General features: G+C 44.9%; 1 protein-coding gene across 18 annotated transcripts in view; it reads right to left on the reverse strand.

Annotated features, from left to right (window-relative positions):
• The window catches only part of FNBP1 (formin binding protein 1), a 231185-nt gene that overhangs the window by 35264 nt on the left and 172090 nt on the right, over nucleotides 1-23831 (reverse strand). For 5 of the 18 annotated variants that reach the window (XM_056860326.1, XM_056860325.1, XM_056860335.1 and 2 more), the window contains exons 10-11: nucleotides 23406-23588; nucleotides 13321-13425 (exon numbers count right to left, since the gene is read on the reverse strand). The exons of 2 other annotated variants lie outside the window; for them this stretch is intronic. In XM_056860326.1, coding sequence (XP_056716304.1) covers nucleotides 13321-13425; nucleotides 23406-23588 — 288 coding nt within the window. Of the gene's footprint in view, nucleotides 1-3313; nucleotides 3329-13320; nucleotides 13426-23405; nucleotides 23589-23831 lie in introns of all 18 variants that reach the window. 11 more of the 18 variants (XM_056860330.1, XM_056860329.1, XM_056860339.1 and 8 more) reach the window with 8 other exon arrangements.

Genomic DNA, 23831 nt, shown 5'->3' on the forward strand with positions numbered 1-23831 from the left:
AGACAGGATGCTGGACTAGATGGACCACTGGGTCTGATCCAGCAGGGCTCCTCATATGTTCTTAAGACCTTGAGTTTAGTGGCTTGAGATGGAAACCTGAACAATGATTGGGATATTGTCGAAGGCTTTCACGGTCAGAGTTCATTGGTTCTTGTAGGTTATTCGGGCTGTGTGACCGTGGTCTTGGTATTTTCTTTCCTGACGTTTCGCCAGCAGCTGTGGCAGGCATCTCCAGAGGAGTAACAGTGAAGGACAGTGTCTCTCAGTGTCAAGTGTGTAGGAAGAGTAATATATAGTCAGAAAGGGGTTGGGTTTGAGCTGAATCATTGTCCTGCAAAAAGTATCAAAGGTAATGTGCTAATCATTGTCCTGTAAGTATCAAGATAATGTGCTAATGAGGGTGTGGTATGTTAATATGGAACTATTGTATCCTGAAGTGATCTGTTAATGTGTGAAATCCAAAGCTAATCCGCATGGCTGTTGTGGACTGTAGTCTTTGTTAGTCTGGAGGTTTTCAGGACAGGAAGCCAAGCCTTATTCATTCTTAAACTCTCTTCTTTTCTGTTAAAGTTGTGCTGATGTTTACGAATTTCAATGGCTTCTCTGTGCAATCTGACAAACTAGTTGGTAGAATTGTCCAGTCTTTCAGTGACTTGGAATAAGACCCTGTGTCCTGTTTGTGTCAGTCCATGTTCAGCCACTGCTGATTTCTCAGGTTGGCCAAGTCTGCAGTATCTTTCATATTCTTTTATCCTTGTTTGTATGCTGCGTTTTGTGGTCCCGATGTAAACTTGTCCACAACTGCAAGGTATACGATATACTCCTGCAGAGGTGAGGGGGTCTCTTTTGTCTTTTGCTGATCGTAGCATCTGTTGTATTTTCTTGGTGGGTTTAAACACTGTTTGAAGGTTATGTTTTTTCAAACGTTTCTCCATCCTATCAGTGACTCCTTTAATAAATGGCAAGAATACCTTTCCTATGGGAGACTGTTTTTCCTGAGTTTCCTGAGTTTTGTTTGGTTTAATGGCCCTTCTGATTTCATTTCTGGAATAGCTGTTTGCTAGCAGTGCATGATTTAGATGATTAATTTCTTCCTTGAGAAACTGTGGTTCAAAGATCCATCTTGCACGGTCCATTAATGTTTTGATTATTCCTCTTTTCTGTTGGGGGGGGTGGTTGGAGTTTTTGTGTAAGTAGCGATCTGTGTGAGTTGGTTTCCGGTAGACCTTGTGACCTATCTGAAAGTTTGTTTTACGGATGATTAGCACATTACCTTTGATACTTTTTGCAGGACAATGATTCAGCTCAAACCCAACCCCTTTCTGACTATATATTACTCTTCCTACACACTTGACACTGAGAGACACTGTCCTTCAGTGTTACTCCTCTGAAGATGCCTGCCACAGCTGCTGGCGAAACGCCAGGAAAGAAAATACCAAGACCACGGTCACACAGCCCGGATAACCTACAAGAACCAATGATTGGGATCTTCCTTTTTATATCCAGCCTGGCCAATCCAGAGACTTCATGCAGCCAGCCAATCACAGGGGCTTATGCTGGATGCTGACTATTCCCTTCCATGCCCGAAGAGGGCGCTGAGAGCTCAGCGTGTCCTGGGAAGCTTGCTAGGCTACGCCCCAACTTCAGACCCCAACATCTGTTTTGCCATACAGCCCAATCCCTTCACAGGTGGGTCAGTTTCAGCTATAAAGTTGTTGTCACCTGACAATGAGGGCTTGGCAGTTCTGTGGCCAGGCATGGCTGGGGCATTCACCCCATTACCAAACAGCCACATGCAAGCCAAGAAACACTCTCACATACCTACAACTTTTGAATAGTGAGTTTCTTATAAATGAAACTGTGGGAAAGATTCCAATTTAGGACAGCTGCTGAGTTGTGTAAATGATTTTGCAAGCTACATTTATGGTTCAGTGATAACTCTGTGAGATGGGCCATAGCTCAGTGGTAGAGTATATGCTTTGCATGCACCAGGTGCAATCCGTGAAACCTCCAGTGAAAAGAGGTCAATGAGCAGGGCTAGAAAAAACCACTCAATGGAGACCTTGGAGAGCTATTACTGTCCTGGGTACACAGTACCAGGCTAGAAGGACCAATGGAACCCAGCACAATAGATACTCTTCTATCAGCCAATCCTGGCTCAGATGACACCTTCTACGACATGATCAGTGATACTAGATATTTACAAAAACACAGGATTGGTGCCCCAAACATAAGCACGGTGGCTAATATTCCTCTTCTTCCCCACAATGTGTAATAATCATGAAAAACACATGACATCATCTTGCCATGGATTTCCCTGCCCCACCTTCATATCAATTGCTTATCCAGTAGGGAGTACTGGTGGGGGGGCCTTTAGTCACACAATGTTGTTGTAACCCATGTAATGGGAAAATGAGAATCTGGGCTGCTGTCATTGGTAGAGTCATGTGGTTTTGATAGCAGGCTTTCCTACATTCTCATGTTGCTCACTTGTAAGTTCCTGTTTCATCGGGGAGGGGGAAATGGGTTGCTGTTCTACATGTGTTTTGCTCCCTCTAGGGGTCAATTCGATATCACACCGGTTTATATCCAGCATAAAAACCTGCAGTTTAAATCTGCAAAGAGATATGTCGGACATAAACCTGAGTGACATTGAATCAACCACTTGAGAGAGCAAAACTCGCGCAGAACCCCTGCTCCCCAATGAAACAGGAACTTGTAAGCGAGCAAAATGTGAATGTGGAAAAGCCCTGCCTCTCGTTCCCTGCTAATTTGTTGGGAGGGTAGCAAGCCTTTCAACAGTGGAGTATTTCTGTCTGCAGAAGCATTTTGTCCAGGTGTTTGCTGTATTAACAGTCAGTCCTGTTTTACACGTCAGTTCCACCTTATTTATCTGGAGCCTTTCTAGCAATATACTGAGTGCCCAATTTTTCTTTTGCTAAAAGTATCTTTATAACCAAAGGCAATTTGTTTATGTACATTTCAGTAACAGACCGTATTGGGAATACACTGCATTACATTTTTACAGCCTGGGTCACAATTTGTTTTAGAAGACAACAACTAATAATTTAACTATACTACATTTAGAGTTAATTTTTAGCAGCTCATTAAGAAGTATTAAAGTTGGCATCACCTCCATAAAATTCCAGGCCTGTATATTCAAAGTTATCTGAGAAATATCAAAGCAAAAACAGAAAGATGACAAGAGAAATTAATTTCAGGGCTGGCTTTGTAGGGAAGCAAGTCATGCGCATACACAATTGTGATTCACACACAAACAAACACAGAAGAGGCATGCTGCAATTGTGCTTACCAGCTTGAGAGAAAGCTTCACGCAAAAATGGAGAGATACAGGGGGGAAGGAGAGAGAGAAAAAGAAGTGTGTATCAGAAGAAGAGGAACACCATTCGGTTCCATGGTTATAACAAAACGAGACACGCACACATACACATTTTCCTCACGGCTTGTGAAAAAGGACACCGCTTGTCACAGATCTGTGCAAAAGTTCACAAGATTAGGGGAAGAAATGCTATCAAAAAGCTTCCATTTTGCCCGTGGATGTGGACTAGAAAAAACTGTTTTGGCTTTTTTGCCTTTGGTACAAAAGTGTGCACCTCATTCTGAAATAATTATGCAACTTGGAGTCTTTCATTGAGCATCCTTGATGCTTGCAAGCTGTGTGGCACGAGCACCCAGCACACAACATGCCCTGCAATCCCTGCCTGCCAGCTACAGAGCCCTTGGATCATGTTTTCCTCACTTTCTTACAGAGCAGCGCTTTGCACATATCCAGTTTAGTGATAAAATGCTGAAGTGGGACTGTGGGAAACTTGCTGTATACATGCCCCCTAACAGAACATGCCCTGGTTTTTCTCTGCTGAAAAAACAGCCTCTCCTCTGGATGGGTACAGCCTGAGCTCTCTGGAAACCAAACTGAAAAGAACTCAGAAGAGATGGTGGCAGGGCAAGAATGCAGAGCAAACAGAGATGGTACAACCCGGATAGTCAGCCTTCAGACTGCAGGCATGTGGGGGCAGGATGTCATGTCGTATTTATGCATTCTCCCCCCACTTAAATCTCCTAATTCTTTCCAAGTGGTAAACTAACACATTAGGAAGAGAGCTGAGCGAAAACTTTCTCCTTAATATATGGAGGAAACCCATGTTTCTGTTTTGTTCTTTCTTTCTTTTTTAAGTGAGATATTCAAATATATGACCCTTATAGACTGAAGGGGTAAATCACAGAATTCGACCAGGGCAGAACATTATACGGGAAAGGGCTTCTGACCGTGTGCCATGGAGGGGTTGGGGTATGTGTGTCAGGAGAGAATTGGTAGATGAAGCGGCTTAATCCTTCTCCCACTCATTCAAGTTGCCCCTAAAAACTGTCTGCACCTTCAAAAATAGTGCAGCTCCAACTGTGGAAGAAGCCAGACTACAGTGAAAAAGAACTGGGGTGGGTGTAGGAGAAAACTGATAGGCAGAGAAAGGCGCAAGCATCCCCTCCTGCCTGCCCATCTTTCCCTTCATACGCTCCCCATCTTTGCATTCACTTTGGCCATTTATGCATGGCTGCTTCCTCACAGTCACCCCATTGATTACTTCCGGGGCTTTGCCTTGATTATGCATGCATTTTCCGACCATCGGAGGTCGCTCTCTCCTTGCGTTTCCGCATATTTTGCCTGAGTTTTCTGGATTCGTGTTTAGCCAGCATCCACAAAACCTGAGGGAAACACACAGAAACACACGGGGAGAGCGAGGCGACCTCTGACTGTCGGAAAATGTATGCATAATCAAGGCAAAGCCCCGAAGTAGTAGGCAGGATGACAACAAGGAAGCAGCCACGCATAAATGGCCTTTAAGTGCAGACACACAAATAGAAGCCCTGCACCTGCCAATATAGCGCGTCATTCCAGTCTTACGACTACCACTTTATTTTGTGTATAGATCAGCTCCCAGAACCTTTTCACATGGGGTGTTCCTCATGCTGTTTGTGCCACATGCCTACGAGGCACATGTGAGCCCATGCAAGATAATTCAAAGGCATCTGGAAATGTACGCTTGGAGCTTGTGTTATAGGCTTATTTAAAGTCTTATGTGCTAAAATGCCCTGATGCCTCTATCTGTTCTGCAAATGCTGTGGCCTTCGTCTCACTGTGAACATGATCACCCTGAGGATCACAGCGACCCTTTCAATCGCTCAGGCCACTAGCAATGCTTGAGAGGGGGGGTGGATAGCAGAGAGCAGGAGTCAATCTCTCGTGGATTAACTCGTGGCAAGCCTAGCGTGATTTATTTCTAAAATTATAATGATTTAAAATAATGAATGGTGCGGAGAAAACGGACAGAGATAAATTCTTCTCTTAGAGTACTGTAGCTCAAGATCACCCCCCAAAATTTATGAGCAATACATTCAGGGCAGACTCAAAGAAACGGCAATTCACACAACACATAAGTAAAAGATCTGTCTCAAGAAGCTGGAAATGGCTATGACTGGCATGAAACTAACTGAGAACCATTCCCTCTCTGCCTAGACACTTCCACAGAGTTACTGCGAGGAAAAAATGGAGGACCTTGAATGTTGCCGTGGGCTCCTTTGTAAAAGGGCAGGAAAAAAATGTGACAGACAGATGTCTGCTGGAGTGGATCCAGTGTTGTTGGCCTGCTCCCCCCACCCCCAACAAAATGTTGGCAGCCCCTGGCTTTTCAACCACGGCTTGAGCGTTCCTGTGAACTTCAGCAAAGACACGATTGGCACAAGTCAAGAAGATTTTGTACAATTTTTTTTTACAGACAACAGCGGTGATACAGAGAGAAGTAAGATTTGCCTACAGAAGCAGTCTAGAAAAGGCACAGAATGTAATGCTACATGCGCTACAGACTAAATGCTAGTATTCTTCTAGAGGCCAAACTTGTAGACGCCAGAGAATGGCCAGCCACCAATACTATCCTTTTGCTGTAAATCCAGCAAATGCTAAGGGGCAAGACACACGCGGCATGCCTAGAGCGTTTACTGGGTGTGTTGGGAGGCGGGAGAAGGGTTTCTTTTTCTTCTAGACGCTACACTACAGCAACTGCGCACCTAATCGACAGCATCAACCTGTCCCCCCCATGCTCACCAAAGCCTTGTTACACTTCTATATAAGCAGCATGAGCAGTTATGCGTTTGTGTGTGTGTGGTGTTGTTGTTTTTTTGCGTATTTCGTATGCAAAGGGAAAATAACAACACCGAGTTGAAAGATCCTGATGGGATTTTCCTGCGTTTGAATCTACTTGTTCTTAAAAACAAAAATAAATGATATTATATTTCACGCTGCCATCCAAGCGGATTCAAAATCAAACTAGTTCCATGTGTCAGAGATCCTGGCACATTCTAGAGCACTGGTTTTCAAATTGCATTCCAGACAACCCCGGAGTCTCTTGGGAATTCATTAGGGATGAACTACCTTCCCTGAAAAGCAACCTCTTGGCCAACTGACAGAATGAGGGTTGCTGGATTTTGGCGAGAGAAGGATTAGGAGCTGTGCTGGTTAGGCAGGGAGTCTATTAGGGACTTTAGGCATTTAAAAATAGGTAGGGTGTGGGTGTGGGTGCTACTCCTTTCCAAAAAAGGTGAAAGTCTATCTGCTCTGTGTTGTAAAGGTTTGGGTGCTGTTCCTGTCAAAAACAGTTACAGGCTTCTGTTCTATAGTGTAAGTCTGAACCAGTCAAACAAAACAACTGCTTAGTAACTGTTGTGCTTTCTTAGGCCCCACCTCTCCAGTAACTTTGTTACTGCAATACTAAGAGGGCTGCAGAAAAGGAAAACAACCAAACCATGCATACCATTGAAAGAAATGGTTTTTTGATGTTGTTTTCATCAAACCTACTATGTGGGTCCTTCAAGCCTATAATCCTCTCATAATAGGCCCAGCTGATGCTGGGAGGCACCCTGGGCACCCTGAGTCCCTGCATTGGCTTCACTGGCTATTTATGCATGGCTGTTTCCCTCATGGTCACCCTGCCGACTATTTTGGGGCTTTGCTTTGATTATGCTTGCATTTTCCAACCATCAGAGGTTGCCTCGCTCCCGTCGTGTGTTTCTGTGCATTTTACCTGCATTTTCTGGATTTGTGTTTAGCCAGCATCCAGAAAACGCACGGAACGTGGCAACCTCTGACGGTTGGAAAATGCAAGCATAATCGAAGCAAAGCCTCAAAGTAGTTGGTGAGGTGACCGCAAAGAAAAAGCCATGCATTGAGAACCAGAAGACTCCCGTAGTCCCAAAATCCTCAATTATAAAAATAGAAGTATAGCGGGGAAATTCATAGAGTATGAAATTTAAGTCCCCTGGTTTCTAGGTCTGAAGATGGGATGTCATCACAGGACAAGAAACAGATAATTGGTACTTTCATCAGATTCAGCTGTCACAACTAACTGAACCAAGAAGTCCAATTTTTGAGCCATCCATGAGGATTAAGAGGGTGAGCACTGCAGGAAAGGGGGAGCCCAAGGACTTGTAAGGCTCATAAGAGTATGTTCTTTAAAACCAGGGTTTTGCTTGTGACAGCTGAAAAGAATCTAATGTTCCACCCCAAAGCCTGGCCAGGGCCCTCCACCAACTGAGCATCTGCTCTCAATCATGCTCTAGCACCCCCTTGAAAATGTAAAATGGCAGATGAGTCAATGTGTAAATGGTTCTCTGAAAATCCAAAATTTGAAAACCACTGATTTAGAGGATAGAGTATCAGTCCTTGGAGGATCTGGGTTCAAATCACAGCTCAATATGCATTAACTGGGTGACCTTGGGAACAAGTTTCTGTTTCCCTGCCTCTGGTCCTGGGCCTTTTCCGCATTCTCATTTTCCTGGCTTGTAAGTTTCTGTTTCTTGGGGAGGGGGGGTGTCCTGTTTCTCAGGGGGCATTTTTCACGGTAGATTTTGCTTCTCTTTTGCCACAGACCAATAAAAAACCCGATTTTAATGTTTTTTTCATGGCGGCGATTTATCCCTATCAGTTATCTGTAGTTTTGGTTTTTCATGGGAACAAAGCACGCTGTATTTGACAACGGTTTGGTCTGTCCCTTTTGCAGGAGGCCTCCCCTTCCAACAAGCTCATTGTTTATGCCTGCCCCCAACTCTGCCCAGCAGATTACGTCGTGCGGTTCACCAGCCCCAGCGCAAAAAACAACCACCAGTCCCTCTGGACTCCTCCATTTTTCTTCCACCCTCGCTCTGTTCTGCTTTTGGAGCAGTCAGATTCCAAATTGGGGGGGGGGGGCAAGGCAGCGCTTTCCTCAAAGCTTCCCTCTATTTTCTATAGGTGTGGAACCCATTGCCCTTTAATGAAAGACAGGATTGGGGGGGGGGGGGCAGGAATTGCATCCATGTGTCAAGAGGTGTGCCTTGGATCCAAGGTGTGCCTTGGATTTGCCGCTCTCTAGATACACATTTTCCCAATCCTAATTCTCAAAACTCTTCTTGGGGGCTGATTGTTGAGTTTTGAGAATTTGGATGGGAAAAGGGTGCATCTAGAGAGCAGCAAATCCAAGGAAAAACCTCCCGTGCATAAATGGCCACTGTAAACCTCTTGCATTAAAGCCAGTGCATCGTGAGAGAGAGGAGGGATCCTGGCTTGCTTGCCGGCCCCGATCCAGCCAGTGTGCATGGCGGGGGGGGGGAGAGGAAAGAAGGCCCCTGGCTTGCGCGCCGGCCATGATCCAGCCCCAGTGCATCGTGAGAGAGAGGAGGGCTCCTGGCTTGTGCGCCGGCCCCGATCCAGCCAGTGTGCATGGCGGGGGGGCGAGGAAAGAAGGCCCCTGGCTTGCGCACTGGCCATGATCCGGCCCCAGTGCATCGAGAGAGAGGAGGGAGACCCAGAGCAGACTGGCTGCCCCTCTTCAGAAGAGTGATAGGAGGGAGTTTTGCCTTGGGTTTTCCGCTCTCAGGATGCACATTTTTCCCATCCGAATTCTCAAAAATCCCCCCTCCCTGCTGGGGTAGAGGGGCCAACAGCCCCTTCCCTTGAACATCCCCCCCACGGGTCCAGCTGCCCTAGACCGAGCTGCCACCCCCCCCCCAGCGCGAGAGGAGCACATGGCGTTGCCCCGCCGGTCTCCCCCTGGAGCCATCCGTCCGACGTCCCCCTGGGCTTGGAGGTGTGGGCCCAGCTCCAAGGCCCATCCCGGGCGAGGGGCAGGGAAGGTGTGCCGCCTGCCCGCCCGCCAGCCTCCGGGACGGAGGGAGAGAAGTGCCAGGACTCTAGGCAGGCAGGCAGGCAGCAAAAGGGGCGGTATTCTTGTCCGAGCACGAAACTCCCCCAGCCAATCACTGTTCTTGGGGGAGGAGAAAGTAGACGTCACGGGCAGGGGCAGCGGAACTGAAGCAAACAATTCTTCATGGGCCTCTGAGCAAAAAAAACACGTGCCAACAGGAAAGGACGCCTCAAAAGTGGTTTCAGTTGCCTCAGTTATAACGCGGCTTTTATTGCTCATTCTGGGAAAACGCGGACCTACAATGAATAACCAAATATTTGCACCGACACAAATCAGATTTGAAAGCGCAGCAAATCTCCGTGAAAAATTCCCCCAGGTGTTTTGCTCTCTCAAGTGGTTGATTTGATAACACGCAGGTTTATGTCCAGCATATTTCCTTGCAGATTTAGGCCTTTTATGCACGAATTGGTTCTGTCGCTGCACAGCTTTGTTCTCATTATGCATGACCTTTAGAAGTCGCCTAGCTCTTCCCTCGTGTTTTCCCTGTGTTTTCTGGATGCTGTTTTACCCTGAGTTTAATGTCTGCCTCGATCCCAATCAAAAGCTGGTCCTGTGCATACTTGTCAAGTCAGGGTTTTCTCCCCACACCCATTCTTGCTTCTCCCTCCCACTTGTCTTTCCCCTCATCCCACCCCTCCCCTTAAAGCTGGAATACTATGAGGCGGCTTATTTGGTCAGTTTCACAGTGAGTGTGGTCAGTTTCAGACCTCAGCCTGATCTAACTTTTTTTTGTTTTGTTTGAGACTAGCCAGAACACCGAAATAATCACAAATGACCTATGTGGCTGCTTATTTGGTCAGTTTCACAGCGAGTGTCATCAGTTTCAGATCTCAGCCTGATTGAACAGGTTTTTTTGTTTGCAGCTAGCGAGAACACTAATGAGTTCTGAAGCTCCACATTTTCCCTGGTGATGCATAAATTTAACCCCACATGCTCCGGGAATTTCTTTGAGGAGAAAAGCCCCTGGGCATAGTGATTTGAGAATTTGAGTTCAAATACTGTGCATCAAGAGAGCAACATATTCAGCAGAAACTATCCATGCATAGAAGGCCTTAAACTGAAAGTTTTTATGCTGGACATAAACCTGTGTGATATTGAACTTACAGGCGAGGAAAATGAGAATGCAGAAACACCCATCTGTAAAGACAGGAATAATTATGAAGCAGTCAGGAGGTGATTGGACCAACAATTATAAACTGCTTTCCAAATTTTAGTATATATAAATATGGACATGAGCCAAGTATTTTAAGCTCTTGTAGGCACCAGTGATTTCAGTGGAGAATTTAAAGCATGTGCTGAAATCTTTCCCACTGAAAAGGGTACAGTAACATTGGTTCTCCCCATTAACTGCTCAAGACCAGGGGGTCATGGGAACTAGGAGGGAAAGTGATTTAAAGTAACACTGGCTGGATTGTGACCTTTGTGTTTTTAATCATTGGGAGTTTTTTGTTTTGTTTTGCTGGTCTGTTGATTTGCAGCATTCCACTCTGAAGTACCGAAAAGTGACTTACATGATGTTTAAACAAGGTAAGACAAAATATAAAAAGCCTAGTTTTCTTAAGGCCTGAGTTGCAGACATAAGAAGGAAATATCCAAGTGTCAGTTTGAAGTTTATTATTAGTAAGGCTTTTTGCTGCTTTGAGGAGAGGAAGGATGTTAAGAGATTTGCTCGTCTACTGCAGGAAAATTTGGGGAAAGGGAAGCTCTATCTCTCTGGTTTAATTAACTGAATTTCTAGGAAATACATATACATCTCTAAAAAAAAGAGCAAATCTCTTCAGGATGAGTCTAACGTTGCCTTTTGCCGGGAGCAAATGGAGGAAGCCTATGAGCCACAAGCGCAATAACACACAAGAGCGCATGAAGGCTAGCAAATCTATGTGTTATTGGATAGTCACAAACGGCGACCCACACTTACAAGACAGCAAGGGGGGGAGTGGAACGTCTCTCGTTTGCCAACAGCAAGAAGGCCTTTCCGAGGCTTTGACTGTGCCAATGTAGCCTTGACATTTTACTCCCGTGCCGGAGCCTCAGCTGCACATTCCCAAACCCCTTTTGTATGAAGGCAGAGCTCCAAGAAGTGGGGTTGGTAAGCGATGCACTCCTTTCTCTCCCTGGCTTCCCCCCACGCACACCCACAAGGCTCAGTGCTGTCCTTCTATAAAACACACACAGCCAGTTGCGCACAAATCAACTCCTCACAACAGCAAGCCCTAAGGAAACTAACAACCACAGTGGAAACCTCTTGCACAACTTTCTGAACAAGTTAATCCAAACCATGGTTCACTTTGTGTTTTTCTTTTTTTAACTGAAAACTCACAGGGGTACATTGCAATTTTAAATGTTCTGTTTAACAGGGGAAAAGGTGTAATGCAAGGCACCTCATTACAATTTTTATGCTAATTAAATTGGCTTGATTCCTCCCAAGGAAACCAAGGAGTTGTAGTCTAGCAAGGCTGCTGAGAACTCGGTATGAGAGATGCTTGGCTGTATCCCCTCTTGCCCTCTCATAGAGCGAAGAGAAGGAACAATTATTTAAGGTTGTGATATAATTTTGTCCTTACAGCCCATTCCTGAGGTTTTGGCGTCCAGCGATGGCGGGGAGGAGAAGTTCCCCACAAGCCGAAAGCATGAAAAAAGCCTTTAAACGGCTTTTCCCATGTAAAATGGGGCAAAAAGCCCCATAGAGAATAGCGAGGCTGCGCTTGCAAAAAAGCAGGCGCAGCAACGGCATCTGGGGCTGAAATGGGACAGGAGGCTGCCTAACGGCAGCTCCTCCCCTCAAACGCCCCAGGAACGCCTCCCAGGATGCCAGGATGCCCCCCGGAACCCCGGCGCGGGCCTTTACGCCAGTGGGACGCCAGCGGAAGGCCCCACTGGCATTCCGGGGTGGTGCTGCCGTGGCAGCATCTGGAGACTGGCATCCGGGCCTCCATGCTAGCGCTGGGGCCACTAACACTGGTGTAATTCTGGGAGATCTCCAGCCCCCACCTGGAGGTTGGCAACCTTAATCTGTGACCCCACCGCCACGTTTATAGGACCTTGGGCACTTACTACTTGTTAGGCCACAGCTGGGTGGCCTACTAATATTAGGTTTGGGGTAATCTCCTGGAACATATTTCAAAGGAATATGGTGTGGAGAAGAACTACAAGGAAGCATTTTTTTAAAACAGGAAGGCTTGTATTTGTCACCTTCTTGGGCAATGTTTTTGAACCAAAGAATTCTCCTTCTGGCACAAGTTTAACATGGTTCTTTTCTCATCTGGACATCATGCAAATTCCAGCTCTAGCTGCACTTCAAGGCACATTAGGATTGCCAGCTCTGTTGAGAAATACTTGGAGATTTGGGGGCAGAGCCTGAGAAGGGCAGGGTTTGGGGAGGGGAGGGACTTCAATGCCATAGAGTCCAATTGCAAAAGCGGCCATTTCCTCCAGGTGAACTGATCTCTATCGACTGGATATCAGTTGTAATAGCGAGAGATCTCCAGCCATCACCTGGAGGTTGGCATCCCTAAGGCACACATCCATGGTGTACAGAATCTTGCTATGGCACAAGGAATTCCCCTTCTCATGCCGTGCCTGCCTCACTAGCTTGCGTCATCAATTTGCATGGATTGACCAGGTGGAAGTTAATGTTGGGAGGACACAGCCTTGCTGGTCCTCCAGTTCCTGTCAACTCAATGGTTCAGTGAAATTACATCTGCCGATCTGTAGACCCTTCTAGCCTAGCAATCTCTGTTGTGCCTCCTGCATGACTGCCGAAGCCCATTAAGGGAGTTCCACTGTAGCTTAAACATTACACGTTTTTGCTCATTTATTTTTGCACGCCTGGTTCATCCTCTTTGCTTCCCCGTTGATGAATGCTGTCTCAGGTTACTTTCCTTGTTTCTTTAAACAAAGACAACAGTTGCTGTCACTGAAAAAGGAGGCCTTCCTTATGTCGAATTGGGGGATGTGTCAAATTAATTTCAATCCATATTGCATACTTGGTTTTCAGAAAAACTCCCCCTCTTGCAAGATTGTAAATGGGGTCAGTGACTGTGCAGGCGACTGTATGGCCCGGCCACACCATACACAGACTTACAACATATTCCCTAGCCTCAAGGGCATACGTGGGCTTGCCTAAAGTCCTCTTCATGAGTTCTTTGTGAAAATACAATGATTGAGACTGTTGCTGAATCAGCAAAAGAAAACATACACACATTAAAAAAGGAGAGGGGAAGGGGGGAAAGAAAAACCTCTACATTTACTGTTTCTACAGCAAAAAAGATAGCTCCCGCTTAGGTCTGGTGCCCATGTTAGGATCCAACACCACCACGTAGGCACTCCCCGAAATCCACTGCCATGTCCTGGAAATATAAACATGGGAATTTTTGATTGTCAAGGCTGGGGTAAAGGATTATCCCGCGGAGTAGCCTCTGCTTCTGTCTTTTGGCCTGTAAAAACTCCCTCTTCTCAATGGACTTCCCATAGATCTGACATAAAATTTCCATGAAATTCAAAATTTGGCACACTTCGGAGTTTATTTTTAAAAATCTTGACACCAAGAATCTGAAATATGACAGCTGGGAGTGAATTTGCTGGTTAAGCAAATGATCTACGATAGTACAGCATTTAGTAAACATGACAGCAGTGTGACTGCTGCTGGAAAATCCATCATGCCAAATATCAAATATTTACCAAACAGTTGCATATCAAATATTTACCAAACAGTTGCCATAAATATTTGCTGACAAATTTGTAAAAGAGAATTTGTTGGGGGACAAACTTTATCAGCCCTGGTTAAGATACTTTGCAACAAGGAGACCCTGAAATTATGCCTGTCGCTGGAAACCTCTTTGGAGTGCGTTGAATAGGCGGGGGAGGGGGGATGACAGCCATGGAAATACTTGGACATATCTTAGGATTCCTAAGGTTCTGTTGCCCTGAGAAGTGTAGGCCTTATACAGAACCCAGCTGCCATCAAGCCATCCTCACCCAATGCCACTTGCACATGACCCAGCAGTAGGCTTACCAGGTCCCCCCGCTCCTCCGGCGGGAGGTTTTTGGGGCAGACGCAATCATCCGGAAGTGATCACTGCGAGTTTGAGGGGTAAAAAGCCGGTTGCGATGCGGCACTTCCGGGTGTAAACCGGAAGTGACGTGGCACAGTGGGTAGGTGCGCGTGCATGCGTTGCCAGCCAACTCTCAGCTGGTCGGTGGGCAGCCAGGTGGACTGGCGGGGGTTTGCCTGCCACCACCTGGCACTTGGCAACCCTACCCAGCAGCCACCATTTCTCAGTTTTCAAGAAAGCCATAAAACCTGGCACCCATCTGAGACTTCTTGGAACATTCATAGGACCAGTTACCCTTTTCAAAAGAATCAACAGACTGTACTGCTTTGAAGTGTACATGGGCTATTCACTTGTTTAAACATTTTATATAAATTCAGTTGTACACTCTTACACCTCTGAGACCTCCTTGGTAGACTATGTACTGGAAGATAGGGTGACTTATATTTCATATTCCGTAGCAAAATGTTGCCCTTATGTTTGCTGGATATGGAAGGCAATTATGAAGAACAAAGACCTTATGGGCAAATCTTCAGATTAATTAGTACGGACAAGATGCTGTAAGTGGGAGCTGTATAATTTTATCATAGGATGTATATTTTATATTTTATGCTGGCCTTTGGCTGTAATAAACATTTGTTGTATAAACAAAGCTGTAACTCCCCGAACATAGACAGGTAGCATTCGAGGGAAAAAGCTAAACTACTACCCGACCTCCCTGATATACTAGTTTTCTGAAATTGAGAAACATCCAAGGATGTAATTTCCCTGCTAGCACTCTGGAGTCATACAGCAAGAGCTATACTGCCTGATTCTGCTGGCTGTGTCACTCAGCCATATGTGAGCTATGAAGATACCAAATTTCCAAAACATATTTTTGGGCATGGATGAGAATTGACAGCACACTTTACAGTTGTTACTGTAAATTTTACAGTTGTTAGATCATAACATGGAAAGCCGCCCTTAAACTAGTTGGCCCCAAGAATATGCAAAAACCATTTCATTTTAAGAACATTTAAGTACGTACCAGCTCTGAAAACACAGAAACATGGTCACATTCAGCTATGGCTTTATCAACACTAATCTGCATATAGTACAGGTATTGAAATAACAGTAAATAGAAGCCCTAAAGGCTTAAAAATGAAGGATTATTACTATTACTGGAGACATAAAATATATACAAAGGAACTCTACAAGTTGACTGAGGGAGTGTTATGGAGTGACGTCTACAAGTTACAGGTACACTATCTAACCACAGAAAGATGAAACAAGAAAGATGATTAAGAAAACATTCCTTGGTGTGATGGAAAGAGTTAATTACACGGTTAAAAAATAAAGTCAACAACTTCCACTAGAATAGAAACCACAAAACGCCAAGCTAAGAGGCGAACCACGGGCTACGGAAACTCATGCCGTAGTATTCACTTTCGTGGGATATAGGAATCTGTCCCCTCAGTCTATTTACTGGAACAGTCTTGCTCATCTCAAGCCAAACGGGGTGGAGGGAAATCCACCAGGTGCTACCAAAACGTTTGTCGTAAAAAATCACCACGTTTCAAGTTACATAAATTTTCCTGGGGGAATTTTCTAGGGCAATGACACTGAAAATGTGGTTGAGGCACACTAATGGACGGCAAGATAATAACTAGAATGCCCCAGGAAATAAACAATTTTAAAAGCTCCCTGGAGCCCAAAGTGCCTACTCACAAAGGAGGTTGCCCATTGTATCTCTGTATGATTTACCAATCTGTCTATACAATATTGGGGGGAAAAACACGTTAAACTGAAAAAGTCCGCTCAAGCTCCATTTGGGGTGAACAACTGGGCTCAGTCTATTCTTCATGTGTGACTGGATCATTCAGTTGCTTCCGATACAGAAACACGATAGAGTTCCCCATCCCCAGAGGAGCCTATTCTTTATTTCTGTGAAAGAGTCACTACTCTGGGCCCACCTCTTTCCAATCAGGAGCCATGCTCAAGCAGACAGAGAGGGGGTTCCTATACATTGGGGGGATTATACCTGAAATTATTATAAATAAATAGGAACATGTGGTAGCTTGCCTCCAATTTTAATTCAGAAAAATAGTGCACATCAGCTATCAGAAGTTTGGGAAGCTCTGCTCTGTATCATTTCAGCAGGAAGAAGCTCAGATATATGCATGCAACATTTTGGTAGCGCCTGGGGAATTTTTCTTTCTTTCTTCATTCATTTGAAGCTACTGACTAGGCCTGCACAGTTTGGTTTATGGCCATTATGTGGTCCCGCCTTTCCGTAAATGCCGACTTGAGAATACAGAACAGAAGAAAAGCAGGTACTAACCCTGCAGAGCTAAGAAAAAAGATTTAAGGATGTAAGTTCTACCCCTGGATTTCTTACTCAGGAAGAGTTTTGCTTTCTCCCCCCCACCCAAACACAGGAGCTTTAATTAGCCACTCTTTAAAGAGTGACAATCTTTTAACCCCCCCCCCCCAAAAAAGATGAGAACAATTTTAAAAGAGTACCTAATAACAAAAAGACGGGTCCCTAAAATGGAATTAGGAAAAGAGCAATAAAATTGTGCCATGCAAATTGCTTCTTAGATGTTTTGCCTTTACTTTTTTTGTGTGTGGGGGGGGAAGAATCCCAGAGAGTGGTTCAAGTAAATTATAGGGTGGCCCAGCCCAATTTGTGACAATGGGAGCCATGTCTCAAAGCCCTGTGTCAGGTGTGGTTTGGGTAGAAGATCCACCATCTTTTTATCCTTCTCTTCATGGCAGCATAAATAGATCTTTCCTCCTCCATTTTATCCCCACAGCAACCCTCTAAAATTAGGAAGAGCTGGGAAAAAGGGTCACCCAGGGAGCTTCGTGGATGAGAGGGATCGAGTCATCAAATCTCCAGCACTGGGGGGGGGGGGAGTAGCAATCAGATCTCTAGCATTGCTAGATTTGAGTCCAGTAACACCTTAGAGACCAACAAGATTTTCAGGGTATAAGCTTTCAAGACTCAAAGCTCCCTTCGTCTGGGATCTCATACCCTGAAAGGTATGGTCTTTAAGATGCTACTGGACTCAAATGTAGCTGTTCTACTACAGACCAACACAGCTTCCCTCTGAAACAGATTCCCAGCATGTTGTTGGTTAAAAAAAATAGCAGCCATTGTGGTCCACTAATTTGAATCAGGACCACAAACTAAGGGATGGGGAGGGATAACTCCTTCCCCCACCTGAACTATACCCCAACAGACAATCTTCTGGAGCTATTTACTCCACACCATACAGGAATATGTTGATAACAAGTAGGGTTGCAGGTCCCCACTGGCGGGGAATGGAAAGAGTAGGGTTGCCAGATCCAGGTTGGGAAACTCCTGGGGATTTGGGGATGGAGCCTGAGGAGGACAGGGACCTCACTGGGGTTCAGTGCCATAGAGTGCACCCTCCAAAGCTGCCATTCTCTCCAAGGGAACTGATCTCTGTAGTCTGGAGATGAGCTGTAATCCCAGAAGATCCCAGGGTCCCATCTGGAGGCTGGCATCCATAGTAACACGTATAACATCCACAATACGGCAAATAGAAGCTACAGTGGCCATTTGTAATTGCAAAAATAGTGATTGGATGGAAGAATTATGCCCCCACCCCATCCTAATGATCTGAATTGGGGGCCCTCCATGGCTGCTATTTATCAATTAAAAATGAACAAGCAATCTGAGCATGGATCTCTCAGCATCTTGTTGACCATAACCTTAAGAACCAGGTCTAGGACACAACATACTTTTTATTCCCCGCCCCCGAAGAGACCTAAAGGGAAGGAAGTGTGAGCTTCAGTTCTGCTTTGGAACAAGTTTTGTATTATGGGGATTGTTAGGAGAGTAACTGCAACACGCCACATATGTGCATAGCTAACAGCAGAGCACCATAGCACGGTGCTGCTGCATGAATCAGAGAGGAAGAAGGCTTTAATTAAGATGTGTCATGAATTAAACAGAGGACAAAAGAGAACGTAAATATTGGTGACGGGAAAAAATCTGTTTTGAGAAGCTCTCAGCAGGACTTTTTCTTTCTTGTGTGTACTGAATGAATCAGCAGGCAGTTCAAAAGCTTGTGCTAAAAGCTGCAAGAGCCCCTTTTACTTAGATTCTCAAACTGGTGGGCTCTATGTTACGCTGCAGGCTGCAGTTCTGCATGCAGGGACATAACAGGCTGTCAAAGGAAACTCAGCCCACGCCAGCTGCGAACTCCTCTTTTCCCTTCTGGCAATCCCAATGATATCACACCCCTTTCTTTGGGAAGCCCCAAAGTCTTAATTGTCCCAAGGGAAATGAGCAACTGCTTCAAACATTAGGCAGCGCAGACCTGGGTGTCTGAACTCGAGATGTTCGGCTGTACTGCAAAATGCTCAAGGGGATGCTCTGTAGTTGAACTAATTAAAAGAGAAGAGCACAGTTGCCCCCACCAGACTCCACAACCCCATGACATCAGTATTTGGGACAGGTGCATATGGTGGGTTAGTGTTGGACTAAGGCCGGACACAGCCACACTCAATTCCCCATCACTAAGTATATAAATGGATGTCAGACCCTGGCTCCTCGCCTTGGCCTGACTGTGCTCCTTAGCCTGAGTTGGGCTCTTGACATGAGCAGGCCAAGAGTTTGGCTCACCATCAAGATCCTGGGTCACATGTCACTGGTTCCGTGTACAGTAATGCCTATCCTGTTTTCCACAGCTGCACCCGTGTTATGTCTTCGTTTGCTGGGAAGCCTTATCTTGGATTCTACTTGCTTTGTTTTTCTTTAGGTTTACAGTGCCTTTTTTACCATGTATTCACACCCCGATTACCCATTATTAGCCTTCCATGCCAATAAGGCAGTCAGTTTCTGTATTTGTCTACTTTGCTCCTAATAAAGTCTAAACTGCTTCAGAGCACCTTGCTTGGACGAGTTTTGCTTGACGGATGCTGGAGGCGAACTCCTGAGTCTGACAATGGGGGTGGAGACTATGTATGTTGCTCCTTGGAGGAGGGGCAGGACCGAAATGTGATATGAAAAATATTGTAAAATCTTGACCAGGGGTGTCCGATGCAACTGCCAAAGTATTTCTATTGCCTGACAATACCAAAACTCAGAAGAGCTTTTACTTTGGCAAGAATGAATGGCCTTTCTTTGGCGGTTTTGGATGGCAGATATTAAAAAGTGCTATACTCAAATAGAACATGTAGATGCTCACAGGATAAAGTTGAAACTATTGAACATATGATCATGGAGTGTCCTATATTTAATGAACTGAGGGCCACTTTAATTAATCCGTTATTGATAAATATGGAAAGGCACCTCGCAGTATGAGGGCGCAGGTGACGTGGCTGCTATCACATACATATGATTCTGTTACTCTGACTGTGGCAAAACTTATAGGGGCAATAATTAAATACCAAAAGAATAACACTAAGTAAGGCATTTGTTATTCCTTTATTTTCTGCTCAAGGCCATAGCCATATGAGCTGTACTAGACAGATAGACTGGGGTATCAAACATAAGGCCTGCGGGCTGGGGCTGGCCCCTTGAGAGCTCTTATCTGGCCCGCGAGACAGCCGAGACAGCCACCCCTTCCCCACCCTCGATCTGGGCTGGTGAAGCATGGCTCGGCCTGACCAAGTGACATTTATGTCGCATCTGGCCCTTGTAACAATTGAGTTCGACACCGCTGTTCTAGACCCTTCCTTCATTCCATCCTCTTGTGAAGCAAGTCCTACTGAAGACAGAACTAAGGATCTTTAAGATTCAGGGCTTCCCAAAGTATGGGATGGGGCAATACTAGGCGTGCTGAAAGGGAAGAAAGGTGAGGGGGTTTGGGAGATACTCCCCGTCCCCCAGACACAGGCAGAAGGTTCCCACAGGGATGAGGAAAGAGGCAACAGAAGGCCGAGAAGAGAAAGGAATTGGCAACTCTGCCATGGAAGCAATTTGGCATTAGATTTTCAGTCAGCTGGCCTTGACACGAGAGACCAAGACGTTTCCACTATGGAAGCCAAAAAAAATCCCCTCGATTCAGAACAAAACCGACTCGCAAGTTAGAGTCTGTTCCTGAGCAAGACAGCTGAGTCAGGAAGCAGCTGGGTCAAAAGGCAGAGGGAGTCCCTCTGTGATCTGGGTGAACATCAAGGAGTTGATGTTCTTGTCTTAGAGTTCTATCTCCTTTTCTGACTACAGAGAAGGAGCTGGGACTCTCAAAAGGAGAAGCAGGGTGACACTCATCCCCCTTGAGGCTCACCTCAGGCCCCTTGCTCTCAAAGGGTTTATGGCCTCCTGACTGCCATGGATAGAATTACCTCAGGTGGGAGTTATTAGGGCACAGAGAAGGACCACAAATATTTTGAAGCTACGGGGACAGAGAAGAGGCCCAAGAGTGCAATTAGGAGGCGGCTAGAGAAGGGGAGCAGCCTGAGGAGCCAGGAAAGAAAGGGAGTAAAGGAACTGCATGGGAATGCCTACTGAGAGGTCTAGATTGGGGAGGATGCACAGTATATCTGCTGTATTTTGAAGGGAAAGGTGCAACTACATGACATTTGCCCAACCCTGCCCTCAGCGTGAATCCCACATGTGCATACATGTGCCATGATTTTGCGCAAAGGGACAGTACATGAGAAGAGCACCTTTGCCAAACCCATGAACCACAAAACTCTGGAGTCTAGCTTGTAGTTTATGGGTTTACTAAGAAGCAAGAAGCATATGTCACGCATTTACACAAAACCTCTCCATTCCAGTGCTCCATGGGGCACCAGTACGCATAAAGACAGCATTGTTTAGTTCATGGGGAAGGTGATTGGGAAATCTACCATGGCTATTCCCATCACTGAAGCAAATGCAACAGCCCGTGTTCACCTGAAGTCCCATAACATCTGCCTTTGCATCTCGGTTCATGAAACACTTCTGAATGTAATTCCTGTATGCAAATAGTAATATACATACTAAACTGTTCTGGGCCAAATTTGGAACATTTCAAGCTACTCTCTCTCTTAAGAGCCACTGAATTTCATGGTGTTTGTACCAACATGTCTGTAGCCAGAAAGTTTCTGAACGTAGGGGAAATTAATATGAAAAGTCAACATGAAGCAGTAGAAACCTAGCATACCAACAGTCTGTTTAAAATTACAGTCTAAATAATTTTAATACTGTTTTAATTTATTGTTTAATTTATTGCAAGGTTGTAAGCCCTTGAAAATGTGCAACAAGTTTTCTTTCCACTGATGCCTACACATTCTACCTTAAATCTCCTTTAAAAAAAGTGTTAAAGGCTAGGAGCACAATCTGGTCATCTATGCATGCTCCCTTCTGCCACAAATGAGATTTGTGGGCAGAGATCCTCAGGACACCAGCCCATTATGTTGTGCACATGTTCAGGGAGTGGATAGTAGGCCTCCCCTGGGAGTTATGGTAATCTTTCCATTGGGCGCAGCTATGCCCACATGGGGAGGAGATGTTTGCCATTCAGACATTCACTGTTCGGATTCTTATTCTCACAAACAGCGAGCTTTCAAATTTAATTTGCTCTGTAGCACTTTCTAAGATTGCCATTCCAAATTTGGTCAAGTTGTTCTGAGCTCCGTTTTTAAGACAGGTCAAAAACTCTCTGTTCTGACTGTCAGAAAAGCCTGTATACTGGTAGGTGGTTATAGGAACTCTTCTTTGTCTAGAAAGCTAGACTGCAAATTCATGATTAAGCACTGGGTTAACCACCAAAGAGTCTCTTCTTCTCGCCCTAGACAGACAACAAAGGGTGAATAATCCATCAGTTTAGAGATGGTTAGTTTGAATTGCTTTCCTGTGCATTAAATCTTTAGGATTTCTATCTTAGCTCTTTTTCTCATTGGTTAAAAAGCAATCTAATATTCCATTCCACTGGGAAGTATAAATTTGGTGCTCTGAGCAACATGAGGAAGAAGGATGGACAAACTATTTTTCTATTTTGAATGGATGCGGTTGGAGCTGTTTGTATGGAGCTTTGGGGAGTGTTCGGCTAAAAGAGCTTTTAACCTGTCTGAAAGAGGCTGCACGGTTTGAAGCCATCTTGGAAATGGTCTAAGACAAAAGCTACGCTTCAGAGTACTTAAGTCATAGCATTATGTCCAGATCTATAGCTGGACCAACCATGGAACGGATGTACAAATTCTTCTGTTTTTCATATCCTTTGCCATTTCTTTATTGCTTTATTGCATTATAAATGGCACACACATTTTTTCTTTTTCTTTTTAAACAGATGTTAAGGGGAAGCAGATATAAGCCTGTGCTATTCACTCTCTGCCTACCTAAGTTTTCACTTAATATATGTCAGGTTTTCCCGTTAATATGGCACCGCACAGATGTTTATGCAAAATACAGAAGTACAAGGTGCCTTCAGCCCCTTTTTGAAAACTGAAGTGGGACAACTTTTTAAAAGTCTTTCTGCCCTGAAGCGAAAGCCCACTAGGTGTGGAGGAATTTGAGCTGGAAAGCACTCTGAACGCTCACAGAGGATGGGACCTCTTTCACAATCGTGCCCCTTTTCTTTAAGGAAGGATCTGGTATATCCCTTAGGGAACCAGGCCCTTCTGTTTGCTCTCCATACCTTAAGTGAATGGACTTTATAATATCATCAGAGGCATGACAAAAGTAGTTGCAATCTCCAGGACTGCATTAAAATTGGGCCAAAAGAAAGGGGGTTGTAAAAATCCAACAGCAATTAATCAATCACGAATGAACCAACTAATAAATTTCTCCTTACAAATATAATCACAAGTGGTTTATTTCCTCTTTGGGGACAAACATGCTTGTATCTGAGCCTTTTTTTGGCATTATTTAACATTTAAAAAAATTGTGTAGGGAAAAATTAAAAGCCACTCTCTTCCATAAACAGGAAAAAAACATTGTTTTTGTGGTTTCATTGTGGGGGTTTTGACTACAGCACTGAATTTCTCAGAATCTGATATGTATGTTATAATTAAAAAAGAAAAAAAAAGAAAAAAGAAGAAGAAAGGAAGACGGGGGTGGGGAGAGAAGAAAATGGGCTCAGTTCTCGAAACGTCAAGGAAGAACGTGCAATTGAAGCACAAGATAGAGACAGACAGACAGACAGACATCCAGAGGAGAACTTACCCCACGTTTTAGGCTCCTGAAGCAGTGGATTTTGGGTTTGGAGGTCATGAACTCGTTGAAGCGATGGGAGAGGGGTTCCTTTTGCTGCTTGGGAGACTGGGGGCCGTTGGGAACAGCAGAGGGTGAGCCAGAGAAAGGGGGCGGAGGAGGGGGCTGATGGGGGGATGTTAAAAGGGACATAAGCTACGTATAAGAGATGGAGAAGTGATAGAATTAAAAAAAAAACCAAAATCAAAAGATTAAAAAACAAACCCAGAAAAGCATGAACAAAAAAAAAAAAGCATAAAAAGGAGGCAACATTTGAAATCAAAATCAATTGGAGGCAAATCATTAAAGCCATGGTTTAAAAAAAAAGAAAAAGAAAGGAAAAAAGAAAAAGAAAAAAGAAGGATCAAGGATTGGGTAGGGGTTTTTTTGGTGGAAGAT

This window comes from Euleptes europaea, chromosome 14, assembly GCF_029931775.1.
Source record: "Euleptes europaea isolate rEulEur1 chromosome 14, rEulEur1.hap1, whole genome shotgun sequence".
Classification (NCBI taxonomy): Eukaryota; Metazoa; Chordata; class Lepidosauria; order Squamata; family Sphaerodactylidae; genus Euleptes; species Euleptes europaea.